The sequence below is a fragment of the Saccopteryx leptura genome, chromosome 5 (assembly GCF_036850995.1).
Source record: "Saccopteryx leptura isolate mSacLep1 chromosome 5, mSacLep1_pri_phased_curated, whole genome shotgun sequence".
In the NCBI taxonomy this organism is placed as follows: Eukaryota; Metazoa; Chordata; class Mammalia; order Chiroptera; family Emballonuridae; genus Saccopteryx; species Saccopteryx leptura.
The window spans coordinates 123519226-123541833 of NC_089507.1; the positions used below are offsets into that span (position 1 = coordinate 123519226).

Here is a 22608-nt window from a genome sequence, read left to right on the forward strand (position 1 = left end):
GAGGAAAAAAGACTGAATTTGAGGGAATATTTTCAGCCAGTAACTCCATTTACACAACTTTTTGATTCAAGTTTAACCTTCAACATTTTTTGTCCACAGACCTGGCCTTTAGTTCTGACCGAGTTCTCATTAAACCTGAATTAAGTCCTTATCATTGCCTATCTGAGTAAATTAATGGCTATTAAAAGACAAGTCAAGGCCATAACAAGTATGAAACTGGTAATTCCCCTATAACAAAGCCCTTAGGCTGTGCTTTTAAATCTCCAAGAATGAGGGCTGGGAGCTGGCTGAAACCAGCCCGAAGAGCTGGTAGGATTGGTTTGGCCCGCCGGTGAGATCATCCCCCTCTGAGCCAGTTACTAACTTTGAAACCGGTGGTGCAGGACAGTCAGTAACAAGAGCAGTAACCAGGGCTGGCTTTTGGGACTTTCTCGGTGTTCCATCAGTTCACTTCTAGTTCTGATACTTTGTGATTTTTATTTTTTGTTCTTGCTCGTCTCCTTTCATCTCTCCCACCCCCCAGAAAGTGATGAATGGCTAATACGAGATCAGCAAATGATTTTGAGCCCGTGAGCTGTGCCCGGCACAGGGCCAGCTGCCACAGACACAGCAGGGATGAAGTATCCTCACTAAGCAGTTCCCTCCTTTCACAATGCTACTTTTTTTTCCCCTAGGAAAAATCTAAGAGAACTAAACCTTTTTGGTCTTGGCAGTGCCAAAGGCATTTTCCAGAACTGAATAGTGGACAGGGTTAAAGCTAGGCTACGTCCTTGTTTGCTCATGCCCTGACGATCTGGAATGATGGGGAAAACCCCAAAGTAATTAAAGACGATGCTTTCAGATGACTTCAACAGAACACTGGAATTCAAATTATCCGGACTTGTGGTAAAGCTTCGAATAGGACTGAGTCCCAAATTTTCAATTTCTGCCCCACTTTCACCTATTTGTGAAAGATAGTCTTCCAAAACTCCCAACAAATATAACTTACTGAGTTATTCAGATTTATTGAGAACAAGGATGGAGCTGAGGCTCATATTTTGTGTGCATTAGGACTGTCTCCTTACCCCGGTATACCCTTAAAGGTAAGGACCATTTCTTGCACTTCTCTTGCATTTTCAGTCCTTAGATGAGGACTGGGTACACTGAGAGTTGTTAAGTAATATCATTAATGCCCTGGCCAATTGGCTCAGTGGTAGAGCATTGGCCCGGCATGTGGATGTCTTAGGTTTGATTCCCAGTCAAGGCACACAGAAGAAGTGACCATCTGCTTCTCCACCCTTCCTCCTCCCTTTCTGCCCCCCACCTCCCCCATTGCTATGGCTTTTGACCTAAATAGTGGATGAAACTGTCATGTGTAAGATGGTTTCATTTGGACATGCTCAGTTGAACTTGACCAACAGACATCCAGGAAGAGATACAAATCTCTACTCATAAATCACTTACTATCTCTCTCTTACTGTCTCAGCTCCCTCAACTGTCAAACTAGGGTAACAACTGCCTTCCCTGTCCCACAGACTGTCATCCTGCAGAGACATGGGGAATGAGGGCAAGCGAGAAAATGCACGTTACAGGTGCGGAGGCTTCCTTCTACCTCTTCCCCTTCACTCACTCAGCAAACATCTCCCTGCCTGACCAGAGGTGGCGCAGTGGGTAAGGTGTTGACCTGGGATGCTGAGGTCCCAGATTCAAGCCCTGAGGTCGCTGGCTTGAGTGTGGAATCAAGACATGACCCCATGGTCACTGGCTTGAGCCCAAAGGTGGCTGATTTGAAATCTAAGGTCACTGGCTTGAGCAAGGGGTCACCGGCTCAGCTGGAGCCCCTTATCAAGGCACATATGAGAATGCAATCAATGAACAACTAAAGTGCCATAACTACGATTTGATTCTTCTCATCTCTCTCTCCTTTTTGTCCCTTGCTAAAAAAACAAAATAAAACAAACAAAAAAAACACCCCAAATATTTTCCTGGCATGGACTGTGTGCCAGGCACAGTGGCAGATGCTGGGGCAATTGCTGTGAGTAAGACAAAGGGCTTCTTGCCATCATGAAACTTACATTTTACAGGTGAGGGTAATGGGACAACAAACTAAATATAGAATATACACTTCCATATAAATACACATATATTATTTACTTAACCATACCACTGAGTACGTGTGTGTGCATATGACGGGGGCTGGGGAAGGGCCCCCCTGGAGCAGACGGTGTGTGATGAAGCCCTGACTGACATTGGCAAGAAGCCGCCCAGGTAGACAGACGACTGCTGGACGAGAACAGATGCAGATCCCCAGAGGCAGGAAAGCCCCAAGTTCAGACGCAGGAAGCCAGCATAGGTGGGGTGGAGCGTGTGGCAGGGAGTGTACAAGGCGGAGTGAGCGCTCCGCACGCAGAGGAAACAGGGCTCCCGCCTCTGTTAAATACGGTGCCATGCTCTAATGCCCGTGCCTGACAGCACCACGCCTGAAGTCCTGCTCTACTCACACTTCTCGACTCCCACGATTTTCTAGTTGTAGGAAACTTATCTAGGCCCCATAGTCTTCTTTCCATTCTAATTCAATGATCTTGACTGAAGCAAAAGAAGAAAAAGAAAAGAAGTAAACAGCAGGTCAGGCCAGCAGGCCGGGCAAAGCTGGCCACGCCTGGCCCGTGCTCCCGATGTGAAGGCACCACCTCGATTTCCAGCCTCCTGACGGCCTTCTGTCCAGCACAGGAATTGCTCCTGAGAACGCTCCAGGTGGCCTTTACTTAATTTCACAACTCCCTTCTGGAAGGTTGTTCTGGCTGGGACCAGAATACAGTCCCAAGTCAGGCATGAGGACAAACAGTCCTCAGAACTAAGTGGACACCATTGCTCCTTTCTGCAAGGAACAATAGGTTCACAATTTCATGTCAATGAAGAATCTTATTTATAGAGAACTTTCTGGTTCACAAAAGGAACAGAACCCTTCTAAGGTCATGGCTACCATCTTGTTCTGGCAAAAGGCATCAAGGCTTAGGGAGGTAGGGTCCCTAAGGAAACAGCTAGTTTACCTGCAGAGACACCTGCACATCTGTGCTCCCTGCATGGCTCCGAGCTGCCCAACCAGTGACTCACCAGGTGGGTGAGGCCCTCCTCTTCCCCAATGACAAGAGTCATCCCTCCCAGGGCAAGCCTATACCCTGCTTGCTAAAATCACCAACTTTGCATTTTATTTTTCTTCCCTGAGGGCAGTTTTTAATAGTCATGCTCTGTAAGTGACAGCTCATATTTTGTACCGGTACAAAGCAGTATGAGGAGCTGTTTGTTCAGGTTCTCGCTGCCTGAGCACTGGCCGGTAATTTACCACCCCATGGGAGAGAGTGTCAGAGCTGTGGGGAGACGGTGGTCCCAAGGGCATTGTGAGACTAGAATCCCTAGATCCAGAAACCTGCTTTGGATCTGTAGTCTCGGCACGGACTCAAAAGAAATACAATAATGAGTGTTAAAGAAAAAGAAGGGAAACATTTCCAATACTAGGCGTCTCTCAAATGTACTTTGATTTTGTCTTCTTAGACACCTGTGCTTGTTGGAGGAGTTAGGATTCACTGCCTTTATTATAAGGATAAGAAAATATTGAGAGAGCAGGAGAGTGAAAACATCACTTGACCGGTGGTGGCTCCTGTCATTGGACCTTTGGGAAGTCTCCTGTTTCTCCTGTAAAATCACTGACCAGACTCTGACGATGGACAGGGAGGGAGAGGAGGTGCTCTTGCAATGTACCTTGGTCCTACGAGTGTTGTGGGCAATACTGACTTTTTAAGACCTGCAGTTTTTGAAAGTTCAAATTCATACTTAGACCTGACCCCCCCACACACACATACACCCCTCTTTAAATTTTATTTATTCATTTTTGAGAGAAGAGAGAGGAGAGAGGAGGAGGTAGGGGGCAGGAAGCATCAACTCCCATATGTGCCTTGACCAGGCAAGCCCAGGGTCTCAAACTGGTGACCTCAGCATTTTAGGTTGACACTTTATCCACTGTGCCACCACAGGTTAGGCCTGACTCTATTTTTGAATCACTTCATTCATGAAAAACGAAGTCCAAAATTCAAACAAGTGAAATCTCCATGGTCTTCAGAAGACAGAAGGACAACTCATCCTAAAGAGGATCATGAGCTCCCAGGAGTATCCAGCTGCTGGGCTGTTCACTACTTAGAGATGCATCTTCAGGCTGGGTAGAACCCACATGAGTCCACATTGAGTCTTTCAAGGAGGCTGAACCTGAAAGAGGTTCCAGTTGGCAAGGAAAGGGGTTTATCTGAATCTCACAGTATTTAGATTCCTTTAGTTTAGTTTCCGGTTTCAGACACAGGGCATTTGATTGACAGCACCTCATAAATATTCAAAGAGGATACAAGAACATATTTAAATTTCATCTAATTAGTGACAGATGATGGCTTTTCCTTTTGAGAAACTGAAGTAACACAGACTTTGTGACAGTCATTCCACTGGTATTTTTGATAGAATATTCTTTGTATAAGAGGTGGGATATCTTCAAATTTTGTCAGGTGGTTAAGTATCATGTTTATTAGACAGCTGTTGCCTGAACTCAGCAGTTAAGAAATGACTAGCAAATATTACTTAACCATGAAGTTTATATTCCTGTGACAGAAGTAATAATTCATCTTATCGGCCCTTCCTTGACTTCCAAGACAGGCAAAACATCATATCCAGATGTCACTTTTATAGGCACTGTGATGGTTAAGATGAAGCAAATTTTGGCTAAAGATCAGTCTGACTCCCCAAACGGTATCTTTTCGTTCTGTAATACATATCCTTTAAAGTCTAGTTCACCTCCACGTGCCCACGAAGTTTCCCAGACCAGAATAAGTTCAGGAGGGCTCTCCCTTGTCTGAATTCATAGCAATTACTATCTGTATCACTCCTTTGGAATTAATTATGTACAAACAGTCCCCAAATTAGGCTTGGAATTAAAAATTTACTTGTACTTGCATTATTTAGAACTTGGAATAAATGGTGGTTGAATTTCCAGCTGGTCCCAGAAGCATCTATAACTTTCAATGTATTATTAGTTTTATCGTTATTCCTTACTGTTTTCAAGAAAAACATGGCCTGACTTTCCAGCTGGCCCTAGAGAAGCTGGGGACAGAACTTCTCCCAAATGGAGCTGTGGATCCTGGGAGAGCCACTTCTCCTTCTTAGTGACTGGACATGACCTCCTCCCTTCTCTGTGCTTCACTGGAGACACTGTCACTGTCAAAGTGACAAGAAGAGAATTAATGAGCATCACCCATGAAGGAAATCCTATTCTGTGGCTGTTTCTATAAAACAGTTATTTAGGAGGCATTCAGAGTTTGGAAGCTTCCTGTACTTAGTTGTGGCTTAGCTTATATGTTTATATGACAATTATAATGTTTTGTGATGGTCTTCACAGTTTATCTTCCAGGTACATGAGGACCACACAGAAGTTTCCTTGTGTCCTGCAGAGCATCCAGCCCACAGTGAAGCATATAAGAGGAGCTTGAAAAACACTTATTGATCCATAATTAGAGCTACATGGAAAAGCAATGGAGACAAGATTTGAAGGAGTCAGGCACTATTAGGCATTAAAACAGGTAACCTAATCATCTCAGCTTCACCTGGTTAGGCGTCTTCATCCTCAGTCACACAGCTCAGGTGCCTTTTTATTATTATTATTATTATTATTATTATTATTATTTTGTGACAGACAGAGAGAATCAGAGAGAGGGACAGATAGGGACAGACAGACAAGAAGGGAGAGAGATGAAAAGCATTAATTCTTCATTGCAGCATCTTAGTTGTTCATTGATTGCTTTCTCATATGTGCCTTGACCAGGGGGCTACAGCAGACTGAATAACCCCTTGCTCGAACCAGAACCTTGGGCTCAAGCTGGTCAGCTTTGCTCAAACCAGATGAGCCTGCGCTCAAGCTGATGACCTCGGGGTCTTGAAGCTGGGTCCTCCGTGTCCCTGTCTGACGCTCTATCCACTGCGCCACCACCCGGTCAGGCTCAGGTGTCCTTTTAAAAGAATGTGTTAATCCAAGATGTGCAACCCTGACTACTCCCCTGAAATGGACTTAAAATGGCTTTGATAGTCTAAACATTCTAATTTGGATCCCAAAGCCCAGCTGATTCCATTCTCTGTTCACACTTAGTTTTACTGTTTCCTGTAATCCCCTCTCTTGCTTTATGGCACCCTTCTTGGTATTACACTCACAAACAGTTCTTTGTCCTAGCCAGCTCTGTGTAATCAGCTTTGTTTGATAATACTTAGGAGGGTGCTCACTCTGAGCACTTATGAGATAGCAGGAATGGCACAAGGCACTTAATTATAATTTCTTATTCCACCCTATGACATCCTGTTACTACCATTCTTATTTTACAGATGAACAAACTGAGGCATGGCAAGATTTAGTAACTTGTCAAAGGTTCTAACTGCTAGTAAGTGTTAGAATTGAGATTTGAACCCAAGCAATCTGACTTTGGAGTCCACGTTCCTAAACACTGCTTGTCACTGCCTCTCAATAAATGGTTGATAGCAGATTGAACTGAAGGTGAGGATAGCAGGTATAACAATAACAAAGTTGACTTACCAAGAAGTAAGAACAGGACTGTAAAATTGTCAAGATCTGTATTTTATATGTCACAATTTATATTCCTGAAGTGTGAGGTATTCTTCCATTTCTCTACTGCATTAAGTAGAAAAAGTCCAAATCTCCTTTAGAGCAGTGCTTCTCAACCAGGAGCATTTTATGCCCCAGGGTGCATTTGACAATGTCTGGAGACATTTTTGATTGTCATGACTGGGACAGGGTTGGCTAGGGTCGCAGGTAGCGTACTACTGGCATCTGGTAGGGTAGAGACTGGAGATGCTGCTAAACTTCCCACAATGCACGAAAGACTCCCACTCAAGATTGTCAGGCCCCAAATATCAATAGCAAACGAGAAGAAAACCTTGCTTTGCAAAGATGCCAAATCTAATTACTTAGGATACATCTGATGTGGCTCACTCCTGACGATACATGCCGGAAATGAAAAATAATCAATCATTCTATTTTAATCATTCAGATCCACCTTTCTAGAAGGATAAAGCATAGTTTAGAAAATCTTCAAAAGTCTATCAGTCACTGTGAACGTGTTTAAATGACATGAATCTGCATTTAGACTTTCACTGAATCAACTGCTAACCCAAGGATGCACGCCACCCTCAAAGCTATAGACACAGTGAGATTTATTCCTTATAAAATGAGGAAACGATGTAAAATGATTAAGAACAGACACAAGCTACCAGTTAGCATGCAGGCTTCCTCCTGTACACAGAGTTTTTTCTTTTCTCTTCTTTCTAATTGCCTCAAGACAAGAGGTTCTGTTTCTTCAACTCTGCGGTGTTTTAAAAACCATAGCGGGCTCTCACGTGGTTTCTCTTTCTCCACATATATACATGCCCCGACAGGCCAAGAACGTGCTCCGCTGTGAATTCACGACTAGTTTGTTGAATTTAAAAGCTACTATAGGTGCAAAATGGTAAGATATGATCTTAGTGCAAGTTTACCATGTTTTAAAAAATATCACATTAGGTGTAATCTGTTATACATTTGGAAGGAGAGTTATCAATCACTTTAAAATGAGCAACCTTGAATTTAGAGTGTTATGTCAATAAAGATACTGCACGTTATATGACCCAAACTATAAACAGAAAATAGCAAAACATAAATGTCCTAGAAATGTACAATTATTAAGGGCTATGTTATGTGCCATGAACAGAAATAATAGTGGTATTTAATGAAGTAGTTTTATAGCCCAGGGAAGACAGGCTCGTGCACCGAGTTATCTGTCACACACTGTCCCCTGGTGCTCCCCAGCAGTCACGGGGACCCACTCTCTCTCAGAGTCCAAGCTGGAGGGAAGTCATCTGAGTAAAACCATCTCATCACTCAAGATCGTTTTCTTTTCTTCCTAGAAGCTCAGACATGAAGGTTGCTATCCTGAAGGTCAAAGCAGTTGTAATCTGCTCCTCTACCCCGAAGTCCATGGTCATCTTGGAAGGAGAGCATTACCAACATACACGCTCTCCTACATACACTATGTTTTCCAGATAGTCTATGTCTAATTTGTCAGTCCTTAATGCTCTGTGGAACCATGTTTATAATGAAAGAGATACCAAATTCATTAAGTCAAGGCACATGACTAAATATGAAAATCAAGATGAAATTACTTTGAACTCATTTTCAAGTCAATAGAGCTGTTATGAAATCATGTGCCCTGGGGGGTGGGGGGAGCTACCATTGGAAGTTTCCTGAGTACAGATGGAAAAGAAAATATTTTCTCTGTGATTTCAAACATCCTGCAGCTATTCGGACTATGTAACAGAAATGCTCTTCTTCACAGCGTCTGAATCCAGCCATGCCCAAAAGAAAGCACTGCCACTGCATTCTGAGGCTCCCTCCTGCGTGTCTGTGGCTCCGCATCTTAGATGTAAAATTTCACTTCAAGGTTTTGTATACAAAGTACCATCAGACTTATTTGCTTTTGAACGTCATGGAACTGCAACAAATTGGTTTGGCAGTTTGTAGGACCCTGTGCTCACAAAGTTAGATGTTTAGGGGTTGAAGGCACCTTTAGAAAACACTCACATAGACTAACATATCTGAAATAACATCACGGTACAGGTGAAACAACAGGCTATAATTTTGTGCTTCGGTAATTGTTTTGCATTCTTGTTTTTAAATTTTTTCATTGGCATTGTACTCACATTCATTTTTTGAAAAAAGAATCTACCAAGAATTTTCTTTATATTCTTTCCTTATTTCTGCATAATTGTGCTTACGTATTAGCTGGGGCAGTTACATTTTAAATGACATGTATATATTTAGTAGCGTAATTATGCAAATTCTACCATGTTTATGATTATAAATAGAAGCTAGTACTGAAACCATTTTTTAAAAATTCTGGTTCAAACTCTCAGAATTCACATCTCTTCTGGGTGAAGATAAGGCTCATAGTTCTTACCCACCAGCAGACTATCACATATCAGTAAAAGGTATGGATTCTTTAATGGACCTGGACATTCTATGCCACTCATTGGCTTCGTGACCTTGAGTAAGTTACTTAAACTCTCTGAGCTCAGTTTCTGCATTTGTGAAATTGAGGTACTGATCGTAAACACCACACTCGGTCATGACGATTATATCCTATGATGTGTAGAGACTACTTAACCCAGTGTTTGGCCCATAAAAGGCTCTCAATAAAAGCTAACTACCAGCCTGACCAGGAGGTGGTGCAGTGGATAGAACGTTGGACTGGAATGCAGAGAACCCAGGTTTGAGACCCCGAAGTTGCCAACTTGAGCGCGGTCTCATCTGGTTTGAGCAAAACTCACCAGCTTGGACCCAAGGTCACTGGCTTGAGCAAGGGGTTACTCGGTCTGCTGAAGGCCCACGGTCAAGGCACATATGAGAAAGAAACCAATGAACAACTAAGGCAGGGGTAGGGAACCTTTTTGGCTGAGAGAGCCATGAATGCCACATATTTTAAAATGTAATTCCGTAAGAGCCATACAACGACCTGTGTATGTTACGCATTATCCAATAAAAATTTGGTGTTGTCCGGGAGGACAGCTGTGATTGGCTCCAGCCACCCGCAACCATGAACGTGAGCAGTAGGAAATGAATGGATTGTAATACACAAGAATGTTTTATATTTTTAATGCTATTATTTTTTTTATTAAAGATTTGTCTGCAAGCCAGAGGCAGCTATCAAAAGAGCCACATCTGGCTCGTGAGGCATAGGTTTCCGAGCCCTGAACTAAGGTCTTGCAACAAAAAACTGATGATTGATGCTTCTCATCTCTCTCCGTTCCTGTCTGTCTATCCCTATCTATCCCTCTCTCTGACTCTCTCTTTATCTCTGTAAAACAAAAAAACAACCCCTATCATTAGTAATCTTCTTAAAATAGCAGTACTTGTAAGTGTAGTACCCAGCAGTACTACATTTCAGCCCAGTCATTAAGGTCTCTGAGAGGTAGAATTGTAGTTGAAGAGGAAGCATGACAAAGCAACGGCAGGGTGACAGGTGGGAGTACTGAGAGCAAGATCTCCAGACTCACGTGGTTTTTACTAGAGAATCGTTCTATGCACACTTCTGTCATGTGCCTGGGCTGAGTCAGTGAGGATGTTTAAATGTTTAAGTAATGGAGACTCTAAATGTCGAGTGGACTGTGTATGTGTGTAGGCCTACAGGATAAGAGACTCCAGCCTGCTCATGTATTCACAAGCACTCCAATTCTACCCTCTGAAGATAAAGTTCTTCTGCTATTTCACATTTCATGGGGAAAAAAAGGCAAAAATGCATACTTATTTTCATAATTATAATCATATGCTATAATATGGTAGTGATAATGACAGTGTGTTTTAGGTGAACACTAATCTTCCTAGTCAATTTTTCTTATACTTGTCATTCTAGAAATAAGACAATTTAGATTGTTTAAAAAGGGTTTCTAACAGAAAGCCATAGAATTTTTCTGGGTTTTGGTAAAACAGTAACCCGAAGAGGAGGCAGAGGCCCCGAGAAAACACTGGTGCCACTCAAGGCTAAAATTTTTCAAGACTTTGATACAATACAGAGGGGATGCCACATGTCAGCACAAAGTTCCTTCACTTGGTTCTCTCCCATCACTAAATCCTGTAAAAAAAAAGCTGCGTTCAATGATGCTGGTTACGTTATACAGATGTGATAACAGCATGAATGACCCTGAACTTGGGCGCTGGGAAGAAGTCAAACACTGTTGTTGACCAACATGCCCTACAGCCCAGCTGGGTGGAAACAGCTGGATATGGTCCACGGAGGAACCACACTCTCAACCCTCTCTGACCCACAAAAGGAATCACACGGGGTGGGGGGTGGACTCAGGCCTTCACATTAAATCCCTGAGATTAATCATTTTTATTGTTTCCTATACTAAATTCTTAGGATTCTAAGCCCCATCCTTTCAGGGAGGCACTTTCCCGACTGGTCCTGCACAGCCCACCGGGGAGGGTGGGTACCCTTTCTTGAAAGCACAGGGCACAGGCTTCTGAGCCTGAAGGCACATCTCCGTCAATTTCCCTCTAGTTGTGACATTGGTCTGTTCTAATAAGCCTCAGTATTTACCCCACATTCCTCAGCTGTCCGTGGTCACGAGAAGCATTCCTTTCTTAGATTCTTAAAATTTTGCTTTCTAAGGACTTTGGGAAGAAGAGAATGAACATCATTTTCCAATCCTTAATTTTTCTTAGTCCTATGTAATCAAACCAGCCACCCCTGCTGTGTTTTCTGCAGTTGTGCGAGAGGATAAGAACATGTTAGTAAATAATCCCCAAACTTCCATGTTCATTCTCTTTCCACTCTCCAGGAATCCTTCTGTGGTGACTGAACAGATAAGGAGAGATAGCCCTTTCATGATACAATTCTGCTAATGAGGACAGAGCTTTTCTGATTTTTGTGTGAAAAAGTAAGATAGACAACTCATAGTCCATTCACAAATTGGGCCTTTGTTTTTACAAGGCTGCGTAACTGTAGTAAGCAATATTATAATTGTTTAGTGAGGAACAGGTAACAATGGTTCTTATAAGGTACTGAATGATTATACATTTAGATCTTATTTTTTATACTTCTTCCAAATTCCTATATGACAACTGGCAAAAGGCTTATTAACCTTTCTTGGACTCAATTTCTTTGACTAGATTTTTTATGGTAATAATTAAGTTGATTTCTTTTAACTAATTCAGGGTAGAGAAATTCCTTCTATCAAAATAAGCTTTTCTATTACTATATGTATGACCTTTGGAGAGTTTTTAAGGTATAGTAGAAGGTTCTGGGCTGGCATATTATAACAATATGCATATTAAAAAAATTAAAATGCCCAGAGTGTGTCATTCACTAGACAATGTTGCTGATCTCAGTATCTCTCTGGAATGAGTACTAAATCTAAACCATCCTATTTTTAATGCAAATTTATGTTTTATCACTCCAGCTGACAGCCAGTAACACATTCTTTCCATTTCCCAAAACCAGATGAGAAAACAAAACTTCACCGCACCAGGAGAAACACAAACTGTCATTTTCAACAGTTCTCCCATGAACCCCTCACTCCTTATTTTCTGTGGCAGATCAATTACTATGGGCTCTTGATCTATTTCTCTGAATGGTTTCCACTAATTACAATCTGATTCCAAGTTATTCAGATACAGGTAACAATGACACAGTCTGACCCACACTCGGGGGACACTGACCACTCGGGGTATGTCTGCCCCCCCTCAGCATGACCACGGCCTGTCTTACTTGACACCCACCAGTTTAGAAACTACAGACAAGGATGGATTTCGACACCACCACCCCCCACCCCTCACCCCCCACCCCCGTTCCCTCTGCAGCATCCGCAGGGCACACCGCACTGGCTTGTGCTCCGTGGACACCTGTTCTCTTGGTCTGACCTCTGAAGAGCAACACTCCACACTGGGAACGGACCACCCTGGGCCACCATGGCCACCTTACCTGGTTTCTCTGTCTTTGGGTATCGTGGTGGTGCTGTAAGCAAACATCTGCTTTTCCACTAGAGGAGGGCCGAGGTCCACCAGGCCCGACAATCCCGGGGTGGTCCGTGGCTTTTCAATATACACCAAGGTGCCTGGCTCCTTTTTGAAGGCCTGGCGGCTGGGCGAGGCCCGATCGGGCTGCAGGGTGTGTAAGGGCCCATGGGCGTTGTGGTGAGCGTGCACGTCCACCATCCTCATGTCGCTGACTCGGTGAGGAGAGGCGGGGGGCGTTTTGGCACCCAGAGTTGGCAAGTGGCTATCTGGATATTTTCTAGATTTCTGTCTGTACAGTGACTGCTCCATATGCATTTCTGCTTGCAAAGAAGGATTGCAGTAAGCACTCGCTGACCGTATGGCCGTGCGGTGGTACGCAATGATGTGGTCAGGGACGTCTAGCGGGTGCCCACCGTGGGAAGAGGCTATGCTCATCCGTCCCTCATGGTACAAATAAGGGTCAGCATAGAAACCCTCATTCCGGTACATCGCCATGTTCTTGCCACTCAGGTCCTCATCCGGCTTTACATCTCTCCTCTCCAAAATGGCGCTTGGGCTGGGCGAGATGGACCTGGAGACTGGCAGGCTGGAGAGTCTGTCCCTGGGGATGGTGGCATTGCCAGGGACCACCACTGGCCGGGCACCCCCATAAGGAATTCTGGATGGGGAGGGCGGCATGGAATGTGGCACTGGAGTGGAGGGGGGAGAGTTTGGAATGACATGCGGTGGGTGAGTGGTAGATCCAGGTCGAGGGGCTCCAGGCCCATCTCCTCTCGCATAAACAATTTCTCTCTGCATCTGAAAATAAAACAACAAATTAGAACATCTACTTTGATATTCCTGTTTTTAGAGACACCTAAGTGTGACCGTGTGGCTTTCCTGATGTGATAGGTTAAATACTGGCCCTTATAAGATGTCCACACCCTAATTCCTGGATCATGCAGCTATGTTCCCTTATGTGGCATAGGGACTTTGCAGATGTCCGTCTTTAAAAATGTTGAGATGGGGAGACTACACTGAATCATTCAGTTGGCCTTAATGCAACTACAAGGGTCCTTATACGTGACAGGGAAGCAGCAGGGAAGGAAGTGTGGTGACAGAAGTGGGGCCACAGAGGCCCTAGAAGATGCTGCACCACTGACTTTGAAGATGGAGGAGGGGCTGAGGCGCCACCAAAGAATGTAGGTGGCGTCTAGAAGCTGAGAAAGGCAAGCAATGGATTCTCTCCCAGAGCCTCCAGAATGGCCTGTGCACCCACTCTGCACACATAAGCTCCACAACTGTCAGATCATGCATTTGTGCTGTTTTAAGCCACTAGGTTGGTGCTAATTTGTTACGGCAGCCACAGGAACCAAATGCCCTTGATATAGAACTCAACACTGCGGGGTTTGGGAAGAAAGTAGTGCAGAGGTTTAAATTTTAAAGTCGCAGCTTCTTAGAGTCAGTAAATGTGGGTCTACTCTATCCAAAGTACTAAAATTATCTTTTCTGAAACTTGTTCTGGGCATACTTCTAGTTATTAGTCCTGGAAAATAGTGAGTATGCATCTTCGCCACCTTTCCAAGGTGGTACAATCCAGACACATGGGCAGAGAGGAAAAGGGCGTGCATGGGGAAACCTGCAGGGGGTGTCACTGGCTCACCCTCTCCTTACTTGAGCCTATGAGCAACAGGGCTCCGAGAGGCTGGGGGGAACAATGACCCAGGAGAGAAGGGGCACCTGGCAGCAAGAGGGAAGGGCATCCCAGGCATGGTGGAGAGAAGAAACCCCGACACTACCTCCTCTGGGGCTGCCACACGCTGACGAGAAGCCTGCCGGACTCACCACTGTAAGCCCAGTAATTCCTGCTCAGGCAGCAGTGACTTCTGGGCTGTCCTTACCACCAGTTTTGGAGAGCAGGGACTCCAGCAAGGTCCCCCTGAGCTCTCCTTTAGAAGAAACAGTGGCTAAAGGATCAATGACTCAGGAATCACAGACACAGAGAGCAGACTGGTGGTTGCCAGCCGCAGGATCAGGGGTGGGGCAGGAGGTAAAATAATATATAGTTATAACAACAAATAAAATAAATAAGTTCCAGGGGTGTAATGTACGGCATGGTGATTATAGTTAATAATACTGTATTATACATTTGCAAGTGGCTAAAAGAGTGATTTTAAAAATTCTTATCACAAGAAAGAAAACTTGTAACCATATGTGGTGATGGATTTAACTAGACTTATTGCAGTGATTCTTTCTCAGTATTCACAGATGTGGAGTCATTATGCCCATCTGAAATTAATGTCATATTACATGTCAATTATATCTCAATAAAAAGGAATCAACTTAATGGGGAGAGGGAAAATTAGTTTGCAATTATACGGCTGTGTTTAGCAAGGGCAGAATAAAAAATACATATTAAGTTACCATATAAGTATTTGATACTTTTTGTTTCTGTCAAAGCCCAAAAATCTCAGATGCTCACTGAGATCTGTCCAACTGGATATAAGGGAAAGGACAGCCAGCCTGCAACCTCTCAAGTTCATCCTTCCTGCTCAGTTTGTGCTGTCAAGGGAGCCCACACTCCCATCCTGACTTCTGGGAGACATGACAGACCAGGAGGGCACACACGGCTGGGGGTGGGTGAAGCAGGGGATGAGGGGCGAGAAGGTAGTCTCAAATGAATGAGAACAAGAGACCCATAGTGCGGGTGACAGGGAACGAGAGAATAAAGCGGAGGCAACAGAAGTTTGAAAATGAAGCAGAGCCCATGCCCTGAATACATATAGATTCCTTATCTTACAAACTCCTTCATCTACAGTATTTCCCAAGCACTAGCCTGAAACCAGGCATTATTCCAGCATATGGCTCTAAGAGGCCCAGACCCCAGCCCCATTAAGAGGGCACTCTTGCGCACATCTTCTCATTGAGAATGCAGGGGAGGATCGGCGGGACTCCCGGTTTCCTTATTCTGTCTCTGGAAAGATCCAACAGTGCAGAAACGCTGACCTGAGAGTTTTACATGTTATGGGGGATTTCATAATGAGAATGACCAATAAAAAATGCAAGCAAGGTGCAAATATGTAGCAACCACAAGGAGCCCTTTCAGGCTACCTTATCTAAGCACCACTGGACTGGCTCCTCAGGCCTCTGAGCAGGGAGGCGGGTGACTGTTTCCAGGGACCTCAGAGTGCTGCACCAGGTTCCTCATTGGCAGTTACAGCTTTACAGCTTTATTTCCACTTCCTCCAGCTACACACACACACACACACACACACACACACACACACACACACACACACGCCATGCTAGTCAGCTCCCCCTTTAAACTGAACCTGGGACATCCTCAAGCTGTCCTCACCCCAGGGGCTCTCTACCCATTTCCGAGCCCTCGTGGATCCAAACAGAGGCTGAGGCTCCAGGTATGTCTGCCCCACACAGCGCGGCTGGTCTTCTCTCTGTTCACTAACCTTGGCCCTGTCATGACTTACTTGCGCCAGGGCATCCCCAAAGTGTGATGTTATCACTTTATGATAACGTTCCTGATTCTCATTCCAGGACGGCTGGGGCAGCCATGGGACAGAAGTTTTGCAGCAGACCACCACAGAGCCTCTGTAAATACCTCCCTTACTCTATCTTCCACAAGGCAGGGATCAATGAAAAGAAACTACCAACTTGAAGTCTAAAGCCCTCTGGGGTGAGTCTGCAGATAGTAACTCAGAAATTGAAGCTGCTTTACATCCTAGAAACTGTAACATATCCACTGATGACTCTGATGACCAATAAGCTGTAACAGCTGTTGAATTAAAGTATTTAAACAAATTGAAAAAAAAATAAAGGAAAAAGGTTTGGTTCAGTGATGAGCAAAGTAGGCCTTCACAGGTCATCAAATAAATACAAGAGGGACTGGTTCAGCCAGCAGAGCATATCTGGCCCAATTTTCCATGCAATCAAACAATACAACACAAAATCAAATCAAATGAATGTAAAGACAAATGTATCATATTGATTCAAACATGCCACTATGTATAAAGCAAAATACAGTGCTCAAGGTGAATCAGGTGCAATAAATGGTCAGCACTGTTATCATTATTCTAATTCTAAAAATTAAAGGGGATTTCAAATGTCTAGAATCCACTTAAGATGAACAATAACCCTAACAGGGCTCATCACTACTCTGTTTTTTTTCTCTCCTTATCTGGCTTTGGATTACATCTTAATTTGGGGGATCCTGACCCCAACTAATACACATCAAACACCCCCCCCCTTTTTCCTGGTGAGAATAAAAACAGACATCAAGATTCTAAATACAGAACTATGTAAAACAGTGGTAGTCAACCTGGTCCCTACCACCCACTAGTGGGCATTCCAGCTTTCATGGTGGGTTAGTAGCGGAGCAACCAAAGTATAAATAAAAAGATAGATTTAACTATAGTAAGTTGTTTTAGAAAGATTTATTCTACCAAACTTAGCAAAAATCTGACATAAAGTACTTGGTAAGTCATTATTATTATATGCTTTAATTTGCTGTAACTCTGCTTTATAAAGTTTATAAAGTAAAGTTACTTCCCTACTTTATAAATCACCATTACTGTGGAACCGGTGGGCAGTTAGAAAATGTTACTACTAACAGAGATACAAAAGTGGGCAGTAGGTATAAAAAGGTTGACTACCCCTGGTCTAGAAGAATAAAGACTATTATTTATGAAAGAAAATGTAAAATTAACATTATTTCATGAAAAGTTGAGTAAATTTCTTTCAAAACAGGGTGCCTACATAGGTATTTATAATTACTTCTGCATAGGTGTTTAAAAGCATGTTTGTTGATGTGAAAAGATGTGATATGGTTAGGAAGTACATTATATAACTAACCTTTAAAATAAAAGATGCAAAAAATCTCAGAAAAAAATCTCATTAGACTGTCATGACATCATGTGTAGGCAAATACAGAAAGAAATGTAATCATTAACAGTAATTCTAATTGGCTGTGCATCCATATTGGGAATGTGGGTGATTAGTCAAAATATTTAACATCCAGTAGCCAAAATCGCATGGGTACCAACCAACTAAGCAGAATGGGCCCTCAGCCAGAGGGGATGGATCCTAGCCACAGCAATTGGTATCATGTACCTAATGGTAAGCTGTATGTTATCCTGGCCTTGTCCACTTCAAAATAATCTTGCCATCATCCAGCTGGAAGAATCATTGTCCACCTGATTTATCCACAGTGGAGGTGCATACGAGCATTCAGCCTTGGCAGAACAGGTCAATCTAAAGCTGAATGTCTTTATCAGCACGGGATGGCTTAGAGGTGGGAAGCCTTTGGCAGAATTCTTATGTTGGTTTGCCAAGCTATGACTGAGTTTCCAAGACTGTGTTCTAAAAAGAACCCTGATAATTTCATCCTTGGCTCCACAGAAAGCCCACGGAGAGAATGACATGATGTTCCCATTATGCAGTGGGAAATGTTTTAAACCTACTACTAGAATGAACCCTTAAAACTGGATAACTTGAGTTCATACACTAAAGCAGTGGTCCCCAACCCCTGGGCCACGGACAGGTACCGGTCCCTGGGCCATTTGGTACTGGTCTGCAGAGAAAGAATAAATAACTTACATTATTTCCGTTTTATTTATATTTAAGTCTGAATGATGTTTTATTTTTAAAAAATGACCAGATTCTCTCTGTCTAAGACTCACTCTTGACGCTTGTCTCGGTCACGTGATACATTTATCCATCCCACCCTAAAGGCCAGTCCGTGAAAATATTTTCTGACATTAAACCGGTCCATGGCCCAAAAAAGGTTGGGGACCACTGCACTAAAGGCTATGGACCAACTAAAGGCAACTCACTCTTAGATGAGGTGGAAGGTATGGATGGGGAGATGAGAAGAGAGAATCATTTTCAAAACTTCAGTGTGATCACCCATGGAGACTGTTTGCTATTCTAATAAAAAGTGGACTTCTTTATATATTAAATAGTCACTGTCTCACCAGCTGAAACTGGGCGATGATCAAGGTTCTAGAATTCAGACTTTGAAACCCCAGCCTTTTACGTTAGTGTTCTCTCCACGGAGATGTATTCCTAGAATCAGGCTCCTACATAGTTTTGTGGTTTTATTTAATTTTTTTTCTGTTAATAAGTAAAGAAATATTATTAAATACATACTGGGTTTTTCCTGCACTAGTAGTACTCAAAGCCAGTCCCTTGAGGAGAAATTATAGTCAACTTTAAAGGTAAAATATATAAGCAAAACTCACACATACACACACACAGTTGCTATCAATATGTACCTTAACATACTTGAATCCCTCAATTTCCCACCAATTACTTTATCTTCTCACTCCTCCTAGGAAGTTAAATGTTCTGGATATATTATAACTATTGACACACTTGCACCACAAGATTTCAACAGTAATGTCTTTATGTGAGCTTTAAAGAATATAATTTTTCATCAAGACAGAAAGGAACTACACACAAAGGTAAATATTCTTTTAACACCTTCCCTGGCCAGATAGCTCAGTTGGTTAGAGCATCGTTCCAAAGCACAGAGGTGGCCAGTTTGATCCCCGGTTGGGGCACATGCAGAAGCAGATTGATATTCCTGTCTCTCTCTCTCTCTCTCCCTTCCTTTCTCGCTAAAATCAATAAATAAAAAATTCAAAAATAAGTAAACAAATAAACACCTTACTGGAACATAGCACAGACAACCTTTTGCCTGCACCTGGGCCCAGACAAGGGAAATGTTCATTGCTACGCACCAGCTACACTGGCACTGTATGGACAAGGCGCTTCTCCACCATGCATCTACTGTGTTGGTCATGGTCTCTCCCTCCTTCCATGACTGCCCAAACCATTGCTGTCTCTGTGTTGAGTCCTTTCAGTTCTTGTAAACAGCCTAGTTGCTTCCAGAGCCCAGCACCATGGCCCTGGCTAAGGGCGTTTGCTGTTCCTGACCACAGCTCACAGCCCAACATGCTGCTGGGCCTGAACTTCCTAAAGACCAGAAGAAAATCTAGGGCAGTTTCAAATGAATTGCCTAAAGTGTGAGCTAGAAATCCCAACATATATCTATATTTTATTTCCCCAAAACACTGTAAGTTAAATCAAATATTAGGATAAGAGGGGGAAACATCTTACAATTATTTCTGGGAAAAAACTATCTAGCATATAAAAATGTTTATTTCAAATCATTTTGGGAAACTGTCTCATGTAATCATGTCTTTTTGTGGAGCATTTAAAATACATATATTGCTTGCAGAAAGGGAATATTATGTACAGTTTATTTTATTTCAAACCCCACCCTTTGAAGTCTAGAATTTGTAAACATCCCACTCAATCAAACCACACAATGAAGTAACCGGACAAAACTGAAGAGAGGATTCTTAGGAGCCTTTTTCACTCAGAAAGAATTAAAAGCCACTTACTGTTTCTTACAGAAATCACCTGTGTAACTAACGCCGTGAGAAATCACATTGGCTGGGCTCCCAGTGACACGGTTTCTTTGTTTGCTGGCTTCATCCAAATCCTCAGTTCCACACTTGGATATTTGGGACAGCCCTCTCTTCAGAGAAGAACTCCTGAAGGACACAGACCCTGCTCTGCCCCCAGCTCGAGCGACTGCACCCAGTCAGGACCATCCTGTTCTAGTCAGTCTTCTAGAAAAAGCTGCCACAAGCATGGATACAAAGTCATCCTCCTTATGATAAGCCAATTTCCCCTCCCCTTGGAAATTAGTCACTAAATAACCTCAGGCCACATCCAACCGCGGGCTACCGCATGGGTGACTCAGTCCTTTAACAACAGCTTACATGGAAACACACCAGCGAGCGAACTCTGAGAAGCCTAGGTAGATGGGTTAACAATGGAGAAAACATCACAAAATAGATTCACTAAGGCAAACAGGATAGCTCAAGCCAGCAAACAACCGGCCACTAGCAACGGAATCCATCAGAAAACCCAACCTGCGAATTATCCTGAGGACCGACTCCCGGGTCAGCGCCCGTGGAGGGAGGGTGCCGCTGGGACAGCCTGGACAGACCAGCGCTCATGCCCGCTGCTGCCTGACTTGTGAAGTCTCTGGATTGGCATCGGAAGGAAACGTGAGCCAATTCCCTTGGTTTATAACACTGGAGGGAAAACAAGAGGGAGGAGGCTGTCTGTCTATTCATTAACCAGCCCAGTTTACCTAGCTGAACTTTGGATAGGAGGCATTAATCAGCCCTACGCAGTGCCAGGCAGGCTCTGCTGTCCACCGTCTGGAAAACGTACCTGGAAGGAGAGGAGAGCTAGATGGGGCCAGCCAATGCTTAAGCCGAGAGGGGATTTGAGAGAGGAAACCAGAGCCTTTCTGCCCCACCCTCAACAGCATGGAGGAGGAGGAGGCGGAGGAGGAGGAGGAGGAGGCCAGGGTTGTCTTCAGAGACCTCCACGGGCAACCGCATCAGAGCAGCTGTCCTCTTCCTGGTTAACAGGCACAGGGGCGTGTGTGTTCTCGACAAGAAGTGGCTTGTGCAGGACTCAACGAAGGGCAGGTATTAACACATTGCTAGCAAAAGATGAGGGAGGAAGAAGGCATTTCCTTAGCTTACAGGTAGCTCTGTGAGTCACTGGCATGCTTTCCGAGCCCTTGGGGACGGAGTGGAATGACAAAGTGGCAATCCAGTGAAAGTCACTCAAAATGCTGGGCTGGAAGACTCCACAGGCTCAGGCCACACCCCATGACCACACTCTGGGCAGCCTGCACATTTTTCAAACATTTTCAGGCTTTTAGAGGTTGTTCTTGCTGACCAAAAGAATTCCATGACGTCTCTCAAGTTCAATTTCAGTCAGTATTGCAGGCTTTCTCAAATACTGTTTACAGCCATTGAGATGCTTTGTGGTTATTAAGGGGGGAGGAGAAAGCACATGACAGCCACCCTCCTAGGATGTCTCATTAGAAACAATATTTGGATGAAGTGGTTGTAACAGACGCCACCAAAGAGGTCAGAAAAGAGGAGAAGGAATGCAAAAACCCTTGTTTTGATTTTTAATCTAATCAGCAGGAGTTTGTTATTTCCTGCCTGAGTATGGGAAGCACGCACCGTCAGCCCTCAACGCATCTGGTATACATTTAGCAGGTTTTGTTTCTTCGGTCCAACGTGAGCTTTCCAGGAAGGGGGAGGCAGGGCTGGCCCCCCTTGTCTGATTAAGCCGTGGTTCCGCCCCTATCCATTCCTGAAGACTCTGCTTTTGGCATAAGACATCTTAACGATCAGGGCTCTTGTATGAATTAGCCGCTGTTTCTATGTGCAGGACTGCTTGTAAAGGGAATGAATGTGAGTGTCTGGGTCGTGGCCCCTCCCCAGAAAACAGCAGCACTCAGCTCACCGCTGTGTGGCTAAGTGCATCGTGCCGTGCTCAGCACATGAGCCCACGTCCGCTGTTTCAGGGACAGGTGGCTTCTGTTGACCCTGTTACCAGCCGGCTGGTGGGTGCAAGGTGAGAGAGGGCCTGGCTAGCCTCTCCCATCTCCCCTTCCCTGTGCGGTTTCACTTTCAAGGCTTCGGGCATTGTCTCCAGAGGGCACATGGTTCCCTCAGGGCCGGAGCTGTAATTCACCATCAGGACTTTGAAAGCTCCTCCAACCCTGAGGTGAATCAGAAGTTCAATGCTCTTGAGCAAGAGGCATGGAGCTCACCCATAGGAAAGGGGAGGAATTCAACAGCCTCCGTGCTGCCTGAGGAACCAGGGAGGCAGACTTCCCAAACACGTCCTGTGCCAGGCAGGACTGGCTCCATTGGAGTGGCTTGCACTTGCCAGAGAAGGGGATTTCAGGGGAAGTCACCCAGCCCAACCATGAACACCCCACACTCGGGTTTCCTTCCTTCACTGGACCCTCCTGGGCGGGGCCACCCTTGGGATGCTACAGCGTTTGTGAACCTGCTCCTCCCACCTGTGTATAGGGTCCCACTCTTCACTCTCCCCTTCCTGTCACTGACTGACCAGCACTTTAGCAAAGGGGAAGCGATCTCTTTCTTTTGAATTACTATTTTAAAAGCAACATGCTAATATATTCAGCATTA

General features: G+C 44.1%; 1 protein-coding gene across 24 annotated transcripts in view; it reads right to left on the bottom strand.

Annotated features, from left to right (window-relative positions):
* The window catches only part of KIAA1217 (KIAA1217 ortholog), a 561660-nt gene that overhangs the window by 54593 nt on the left and 484459 nt on the right, over positions 1-22608 (bottom strand). For 21 of the 24 annotated variants that reach the window (XM_066383953.1, XM_066383955.1, XM_066383952.1 and 18 more), the window contains one exon: positions 12534-13366. In XM_066383953.1, coding sequence (XP_066240050.1) covers positions 12534-13366 — 833 coding nt within the window. Of the gene's footprint in view, positions 1-12533; positions 13367-19971; positions 20427-20508; positions 20628-22608 lie in introns of those variants that run through there. The other 3 variants (XM_066383948.1, XM_066383950.1, XM_066383949.1) reach the window with 3 other exon arrangements.